Source organism: Saccoglossus kowalevskii, chromosome 15 (assembly GCF_978046115.1).
Source record: "Saccoglossus kowalevskii chromosome 15, keSacKowa6.1, whole genome shotgun sequence".
Lineage (NCBI taxonomy): Eukaryota > Metazoa > Hemichordata > Enteropneusta > Harrimaniidae > Saccoglossus > Saccoglossus kowalevskii.
The window spans coordinates 30,923,896-30,933,895 of NC_140655.1; the positions used below are offsets into that span (position 1 = coordinate 30,923,896).

General features: G+C 32.4%; 1 protein-coding gene across 1 annotated transcript; it reads right to left on the bottom strand.

The window, feature by feature from the left end:
* Window positions 1-1,257: 1,257 nt before the first annotated feature.
* On the bottom strand, window positions 1,258-2,442 carry LOC102810179 (tyramine receptor Ser-2-like). The gene has a single exon (XM_006821616.1). It carries the CDS (start codon window positions 2,440-2,442, stop codon window positions 1,258-1,260), a length of 1,185 nt encoding a protein of 394 aa, XP_006821679.1.
* Between the last annotated feature and the right edge of the window lie 7,558 nt (window positions 2,443-10,000).

The window sequence follows — 10,000 nt, forward strand, 5'->3', positions numbered from 1 at the left end:
TTTTTTTAAATAAAATACCTAAAAAAACACATTGAAACAAGTTGCATTAATACTTTGCAAATATTCAAAGTTGTTTTCCGTAGATAAACGTTCCTACAATATATTTTGCCTTCAAATACAAATTAACAAATCTAACATAGTTACGCGGCCAGGTTATATGAATATTATGCAATTATTTGTCCACCATTACAACATTTTGTGGTGTGATATAACTGTACCTTATGTATTTGCAAATTTGGAATAGAACTTAAACTAATCGGTTAACATATTTCATACAAAAATATTTAATACAACTAATCAAATAAATGAATGTAATATGATAAAATAATTTGAATAGTATTACTTCATTATAGATTTTTAAAAATATATATTTTGAAATGTAATGACAATAAGTTTTATCCTTTGTTCTGATAACAAAACACTTTCATCCGTGTAAACAGCCTTTATCAGGCCCGGGTAAATTATATCCTCATTTATTATCGTTCAAAAATTCAACTAAAATGTATTCAAAATATTCACGTAAATATAAATATTAAATAAGTCACATTCATGCAGAATACAGGCCACCAAAAGGAGAATGCACAGACTTATGAAAATGTAGAAATGGGTAAACATGTTTGACTGGAGTATGGCCAGATAACTTGCAATTTATCACCAACGTTTAACGTGCACCCAATGATATAACCACCAATAACTATATGAAATAGTAATGAAATTTACAAAATACAAAACAAAAAACGTCTGGATATTATGTATTAAATTAATTAGCCAGTAAATTGTACGAGGGTGCTAGACAAAGAGGTGGTGCAACGATTATTAGTCACTTGTCAGAATCTAACTCGACAATTCTTTGTCAGGAGCCATTTCACACGCCAATAATTATTTCAATTTGAATTTTGATCAGTCCATTCACAATGCGGACAATAAATTGTTGCTCGAAAGGTGTTAAATCAACATCCGGTGGATAAAGGAGACCAAATAAATGAACATAGTTGAAATAACGTGTAGTTTTAGGCTATGAACTGTTATTATCGTATGTATTGAACATTACACAAATTTCATTTACAAAATGGTTTTTGGACGAAGAATCACAGATCGGCTCTGTAATTTGGAGAAACATTCCAAGATAAAGACAAAAATGTCAAACTCCTACTTGCGATGACTGTTCCTTGCGTTGAACACGTGATCATCGTTCTTTCAAAACGGGGAAAAACGTGCGACAACGTGACAAATGTATCCACTCCGCCACGGGAATTTTCACTCGTGACACAAAATGCGCTTCACCAATGCAACCGAGTCTCGTCGGAAGCTGCTATTCATAAAACCGTAGACAAGAGGGTTAACGGCATTATTTATGACATACAAATATTTCAAAAAAGTGTAAATGTCCCTTTCTTTCTGGGGGAGTCCAGTCCAAAACGTAGCAGGCAGAAATAGAAATGTCCAGTATGGAAACCAAGTCAGTACAAAAATTAGTGTAACCATCATCAACATGTGGGCAGTCTTGTTCCTCTTTGAAATAAATTTTGTCTCTACTTCATGCGGAACAGATGTGTTTCTTTGATGGCAAACATCAATGGAATTAATTCTGTTACTCCGGTGACAACAACCAAAGCAGCTATTCTGGGAAGAAGTTTCAGGTTTTTCGTGGAGTTCGATGTCTCCAATATGATTGCCTCTCAAATTACAGTGGGCGTTGTTTGGGTGGGTATACCTGGCTATTGGAGACACCCGGCCTCTCCAGTCAAGGATTTCTTCAGATGTATCCCCACTACCCACAACAAATCGACGTTGTTGCTTTATTTCACGCTGAGCATCTGCCTTTCTTGATATAGTGGACACGTTTACCGTGTTTTGCCTTGCCCTCCTGCATAGCGCGATGGAAACGTTTACATAGGCAACACCAGCAATCAATATCACGTTTGCAAAAAATACAAATGTGGCAATATTCACCCCTTCATAACGGTTTTGGTCAATGGGTTTGCACTCCTTGGTGATAACATCCGTGCCATTTATAGATGCGTTGTCAACCCCGAAATATAAAACTACCGGTGAAGACACAGCACTACCTATAATTATGACAACAATGATAATAATTCTCGCGTGAAATGGAGTTATCTGACAGAAGAAAGGTCTACACACAGACAGGTAGCGATCTACCGCAATGACGGCCGTGATCATCGCCGATGACGCGACGCCGATATGCCACAACCAGGAAAACATCTTACACAGCTCTGTTGTGAGAATAACTGGGTAAAGAACAGCAATAATTCCATACGGCATGATGACAGAGCAGACAAATAAATCGATGACACCAAGTCCTAAGATAAAAACATGGGACGATCTTTTGACTGGCTTTCTTGCATACACTGCTACAACAATGCTGTTACCAACCAACCCGCTGACACACACGACAACGTACAGTACTCCCAGGGCGTGCATGTCTAAACGATTTAATATATTTCCGGGATGGGCAGCAAAAATGTGAATGCCGAATATAGTTGAGCTCACCATATGGCTACGCTTTCTAAAAAATGAAAATAAAAGTCAATAAGCGTTCAGATTTTCAGATATGTAAATCAGGTAAGGTTCAGGTAAAGCCAGATCTCAGGCGACCAATCATGACACACAAATGAAAATTAAATCATAAATACGGTTTAACCAATGAACCTGGAGCTCTAAACATCATATGTTTTACATGTTTTAAAATGATGTACCTCACACGTATAGGGTCCATTCGCTATTGAAACATAATGACTATTTAAAACTAACAACTATCTTGAAGAAGTATTTATGTTTTGTCTAACAAATTTTATGTATCTAACAGGTTCTCAGATCAAATATGAAAACAATAATTGCAGTAATATCATGCTCACGATCACGTTTTTGACAGTTTATATTAAGTGTATAATGTCATTGACAAATAATAAAATGTGACAGTTTTTAGTAAATACTGTGGTGTATTCAATTGATAAATACTGGAATGTGACAGTTTACAGTAATACTATGGTGTATTGCATTGGTAAATACTGGAATGTGACAGTTTACAGTAATACTATAGTGTATTGCATTGGTAAATACTGAAATGTGACAGCTTATAGTAATACTGTGGTGTATTGCATTAATAAATATTAGAATGTGGCAGTTTACAGTACTACTGTGGTGTAATGCATTAATAAATACTAGAATGTGACAGTTTACAGTAATACTGTGGTGCAATGCATTAATAAATACTAGAATGTGACAGTTTACAGTAATACTGTGGTGTATTGCATTGATAAATACTGGAATGTGACAGTTTACAGTAATACTGTGGTATATTGTATTGATAAATACTAGAATGTGACAGTTTACAGTAATACTGTGGTGTATTGCATTGACAAATACTGGAATGTGACAATTTACAGTAATACTGTGGTATATTGCATTGGTAAATACTGGAATGTGACAGTTTACAGTAATACTATAGTGTATTGCATTGGTAAATACTGAAATGTGACAGCTTATAGTAATACTGTGGTGTATTGCATTAATAAATATTAGAATGTGGCAGTTTACAGTCCTACTGCGGTGTAATACATTAATAAATACTAGAATGTGACAGTTTACAGTAATACTATGGTGTATTGCATTGATAAATACTGGAATGTGACAGTTTACAGTAATACTGTGGTATATTGCATTGATAAATACTAGAATGTGTCAGTTTACAGTAATACTGTGGTGTATTGCATTGATAAATACTGGAATGTGACAGTTTACAGTAATACTGTCAGTGGTGTATTGCATTGATAAATACTGGAATGTGACAGTTTACAGTAATACTGTGATTTATTGCATTAATAAATACTAGAATGTGGCAATTTACAGTAGTACTGCGGTGTATTGCATTAATAAATACTAGAATGAGGCAATTTACAGTAATACTGTGGTGTATTGCATTAATAAATACTAGATTGTGACAGTTTAAGTAATACTGTGGTGTATTGCATTGATAAATACTAGAATGTGACAGTTTACAGTAATACTATAGTGTATTGCATTGGTAAATACTGAGATGTGACAGCTTATAGTAATACTGTGGTGTATTGCATTAATAAATACTAGAATGTGGCAGTTTACAGTAATACTGTGGTATATTGCATTGATAAATACTGGAATGTGACAGTTTACAGTAATACTGTGGTGTATTGCATTAATAAATACTGGAATGTGACAGTTTACAGTAATACTGTGGTATATTGCATTGATAAATACTAGAATGTGACAGTTTACAGTAACACTGTGGTATATTGCATTGATAAATACTGGAATGTGACAGTTTACAGCAATACTGTGGTGTATTGCATTGGTAAATACTGGAATGTGACAGTTTACAGTTATACTATAGTGTATTGCATTGGTAAATACTGAACTGTGACAGCTTATAGTAATACTGTGGTGTATTGCATTAATAAATATTAGAATGTGGCAGTTTACAGTACTACTGTGGTGTAATGCATTAATAAATACTAGAATGTGACAGTTTACAGTAATACTATGGTGTATTGCATTGATAAATACTGGAATGTGACAGTTTACAGTAATACTGTGGTATATTGCATTGATAAATACTAGAATGTGTCAGTTTACAGTAATACTGTGGTGTATTGCATTGATAAATACTGGAATGTGACAGTTTACAGTAATACTGTGGTGTATTGCATTGATAAATACTGGAATGTGACAGTTTACAGTAATACTGTGATTAATTGCATTAATAAATACTAGAATGTGGCAATTTACAGTAGTACTGCGGTGTATTGCATTAATAAATACTAGAATGTGGCAATTTCCAGTAATACTGTGGTGTATTGCATTAATAAATATTAGATTGTGACAGTTTATGTAATACTGTGGTGTATTGCATTGATAAATACTAGAATGTGACAGTTTACAGTAATACTATAGTATATTGCATTGGTAAATACTGAGATGTGACAGCTTATAGTAATACTGTGGTGTATTGCATTAATAAACACTAGAATGTGACAGTTTACAGAAATACTATGGTGTATTGCATTAACAAATACTAGAATGTGGCAAATTTCAGTAATACTGTGGTGTATTGCATTAATAAATACTGGAATGTAACAGTTTACAGAAATACTATGGTGTATTGCATTAATAAATATTAGAATGTGCCAGCTTACAGTAATACTGTGCTGTATTGCATTAATAAATACTAGAATGTGACAGTTTACAGTAGTACTGTGGTATATTGCATTGATAAATACTGGAATGTGACAGTTTACAGTAATACTGTGGTGTATTGCATTAATAAATACTAGAATGTGACAGTTTACAGTAGTACTGTGGTATATTGCATTGATAAATACTGGAATGTGACAGTTTACAGTAATACTGTGGTATATTGCATTGATAAATACTAGAATGTGACAGTTTACAGTAACACTGTGGTATATTGCATTGATAAATTCTGGAATGTGACAGTTTACAGTAATACTGTGGTGTATTGCATTGGTAAATACTGGAATGTGACAGTTTACAGTAATACTATAGTGTATTGCATTGCATTGGTAAATACTGAAATGTGACAGCATATAGTAATACTGTGGTGTATTGCATTAATAAATATTATAATGTGGCAGTTTACAGTACTACTGTGGTGTAATGCATTAATAAATACTAGAATGTGACAGTTTACAGTAATACTATGGTGTATTTCATTGATAAATACAGGAATGTGACAGTTTACATTAATACTGTGGTGTATTGCATTAATAAATACTAGATTGTGACAGTTTAAGTAATACTGTGGTGTATTGCATTAATAAATATTAGAGTGTGGCAGTTTTCAGTAATACTGTGGTGTATTGCATTAATAAACACTAGAATGTGACAGTTTACAGAAATACTATGGTGTATTGCATTAACAAATACTAGAATGTGGCAGATTTCAGTAATACTGTGGTGTATTGCATTAATAAATACTAGAATGTAACAGTTTACAGAAATACTATGGTATATTGCATTAATAAATATTAGAATGTGCCAGCTTACAGTAATACTGTGCTGTATTGCATTAATAAATACTAGAATGTGACAGTTTACAGTAGTACTGTGGTATATTGCATTGATAAATACTGGAATGTGACAGTTTACAGTAATACTGTGGTGTATTGCATTAATAAATACTGGAATGTGACAGTTTACAGTAATACTGTGGTATATTGCATTGATAAATACTAGAATGTGACAGTTTACAGTAACACTGTGGTATATTACATTGATAAATACTGGAATGTGACAGTTTACAGCAATACTGTGGTGTATTGCATTGGTAAATACTGGAATGTGACAGTTTACAGTTATACTATAGTGTATTGCATTGGTAAATACTGAACTGTGACAGCTTATAGTAATACTGTGGTGTATTGCATTAATAAATATTAGAATATGGCAGTTTACAGTACTACTGTGGTGTAATGCATTAATAAATACTAGAATGTGACAGTTTACAGTAATACTATGGTGTATTGCATTGATAAATACTGGAATGTGACAGTTTACAGTAATACTGTGGTATATTGCATTGATAAATACTAGAATGTGTCAGTTTACAGTAATACTGTGGTGTATTGCATTGATAAATACTGGAATGTGACAGTTTACAGTAATACTGTGGTGTATTGCATTGATAAATACTGGAATGTGACAGTTTACAGTAATACTGTGATTAATTGCATTAATAAATACTAGAATGTGGCAATTTACAGTAGTACTGCGGTGTATTGCATTAATAATTACTAGAATGTGACAGTTTACAGTAATACTGTGGTATATTGCATTGATAAATACTAGAATGTGACAGTTTACAGTAACACTGGTATATTGCATTGATAAATACTGGAATGTGACAGTTTACAGTAATACTGTGGTGTATTGCATTGGTAAATACTGGAATGTGACAGTTTACAGTAATACTATAGTGTATTGCATTGCATTGGTAAATACTGAAATGTGGCAGCATATAGTAATACTGTGGTGTATTGCATTAATAAATATTATAATGTGGCAGTTTACAGTACTACTGTGGTGTAATGCATTAATAAATACTAGAATGTGACAGTTTACAGTAATACTATGGTGTATTTCATTGATAAATACAGGAATGTGACAGTTTACATTAATACTGTGGTGTATTGCATTAATAAATACTAGATTGTGACAGTTTAAGTAATACTGTGGTGTATTGCATTAATAAATATTAGAGTGTGGCAGTTTTCAGTAATACTGTGGTGTATTGCATTAATAAACACTAGAATGTGACAGTTTACAGAAATACTATGGTGTATTGCATTAACAAATACTAGAATGTGGCAGATTTCAGTAATACTGTGGTGTATTGCATTAATAAATACTAGAATGTAACAGTTTACAGAAATGCTATGGTATATTGCATTAATAAATATTAGAATGTGCCAGCTTACAGTAATACTGTGCTGTATTGCATTAATAAATACTAGAATGTGACAGTTTACAGTAGTACTGTGGTATATTGCATTGATAAATACTGGAATGTGACAGTTTACAGTAATACTGTGGTGTATTGCATTAATAAATACTAGAATGTGACAGTTTACAGTAGTACTGTGGTATATTGCATTGATAATTACTGGAATGTGACAGTTTACAGTAATACTGTGGTGTATTGCATTGGTAAATACTGGAATGTGACAGTTTACAGTAATACTATAGTGTATTGCATTGGTAAATACTGAACTGTGACAGCTTATAGTAATACTGTGGTGTATTGCATTAATAAATATTAGAATGTGGCAGTTTACAGTACTACTGTGGTGTAATGCATTAATAAATACTAGAATGTGACAGTTTACAGTAATGCTATGGTGTATTGCATTGATAAATACTGGAATGTGACAGTTTTCAGTAATACTGTGGTATATTGCATTGATAAATACTAGAATGTGACAGTTTACAGTAATACTGTTGTGTATTGCATTGACAAATACTGGAATGTGACAATTTACAGTAATACTGTTGTATATTGCATTGGTAAACACTGGAATATGACAGTTTACAGTAATACTGTAGTGTATTGCATTGGTAAATACTGAAATGTGACAGCTTATAGTAATACTGTGGTGTATTGCATTAATAAATATTAGAATGTGGCAGTTTACAGTACTACTGTGGTGTAATGCATTAATAAATACTAGAATGTGACAGCTTATAGTAATACTGTGGTGTATTGCATTAATAAATATTAGAATGTGGCAGTTTACAGTACTACTGTGGTGTAATGCATTAATAAATACTAGAATGTGACAGTTTACAGTAATACTATGGTGTATTGCATTGATAAATACTGGAATGTGACAGTTTACAGTAATACTGTGGTATATTGCATTGATAAATACTAGAATGTGTCTGTTTACAGTAATACTGTGGTGTATTGCATTGATAAATACTGGAATGTGACAGTTTACAGTAATACTGTGGTGTATTGCATTGATAAATACTGGAATGTGACAGTTTACAGTAATACTGTGATTAATTGCATTAATAAATACTAGAATGTGGCAATTTACAGTAGTACTGCGGTGTATTGCATTAATAATTACTAGAATGTGGCAATTTCCAGTAATACTGTGGTGTATTGCATTAATAAATATTAGATTGTGACAGTTTACAGTAATACTATAGTATATTGCATTGGTAAATACTGAGATGTGACAGCTTATAGTAATACTGTGGTGTATTGCATTAATAAACACTAGAATGTGACAGTTTACAGAAATACTATGGTGTATTGCATTAACAAATACTAGAATGTGGCAAATTTCAGTAATACTGTGGTGTATTGCATTAATAAATACTAGAATGTAACAGTTTACAGAAATACTATGGTGTATTGCATTAATAAATATTAGAATGTGCCAGCTTACAGTAATACTGTGCTGTATTGCATTAATAAATACTAGAATGTGACAGTTTACAGTAGTACTGTGGTATATTGCATTGATAAATACTGGAATGTGACAGTTTACAGTAATACTGTGGTGTATTGCATTAATAAATACTAGAATGTGACAGTTTACAGTAGTACTGTGGTATATTGCATTGATAAATACTGGAATGTGACAGTTTACAGTAATACTGTGGTATATTGCATTGATAAATACTAGAATGTGTCAGTTTACAGTAATACTGTGGTGTATTGCATTGATAAATACTGGAATGTGACAGTTTACAGTAATACTGTGGTGTATTGCATTGATAAATACTGGAATGTGACAGTTTACAGTAATACTGTGATTAATTGCATTAATAAATACTAGAATGTGGCAATTTACAGTAGTACTGCGGTGTATTGCATTAATAATTACTAGAATGTGACAGTTTACAGTAATACTGTGGTATATTGCATTGATAAATACTAGAATGTGACAGTTTACAGTAACACTGGTATATTGCATTGATAAATACTGGAATGTGACAGTTTACAGTAATATTGTGGTGTATTGCATTGGTAAATACTGGAATGTGACAGTTTACAGTAATACTATAGTGTATTGCATTGCATTGGTAAATACTGAAATGTGGCAGCATATAGTAATACTGTGGTGTATTGCATTAATAAATATTATAATGTGGCAGTTTACAGTACTACTGTGGTGTAATGCATTAATAAATACTAGAATGTGACAGTTTACAGTAATACTATGGTGTATTTCATTGATAAATACAGGAATGTGACAGTTTACATTAATACTGTGGTGTATTGCATTAATAAATACTAGATTGTGACAGTTTAAGTAATACTGTGGTGTATTGCATTAATAAATATTAGAGTGTGGCAGTTTTCAGTAATACTGTGGTGTATTGCATTAATAAACACTAGAATGTGACAGTTTACAGAAATACTATGGTGTATTGCATTAACAAATACTAGAATGTGGCAGATTTCAGTAAT

Coding starts and splice junctions, on each gene's coding strand:
- LOC102810179 (XM_006821616.1), bottom strand. CDS start 2,442: ATGCACGCCCTGGGAGTACTGTACGTTGTCGTGTGTGTCAGCGGGTTG.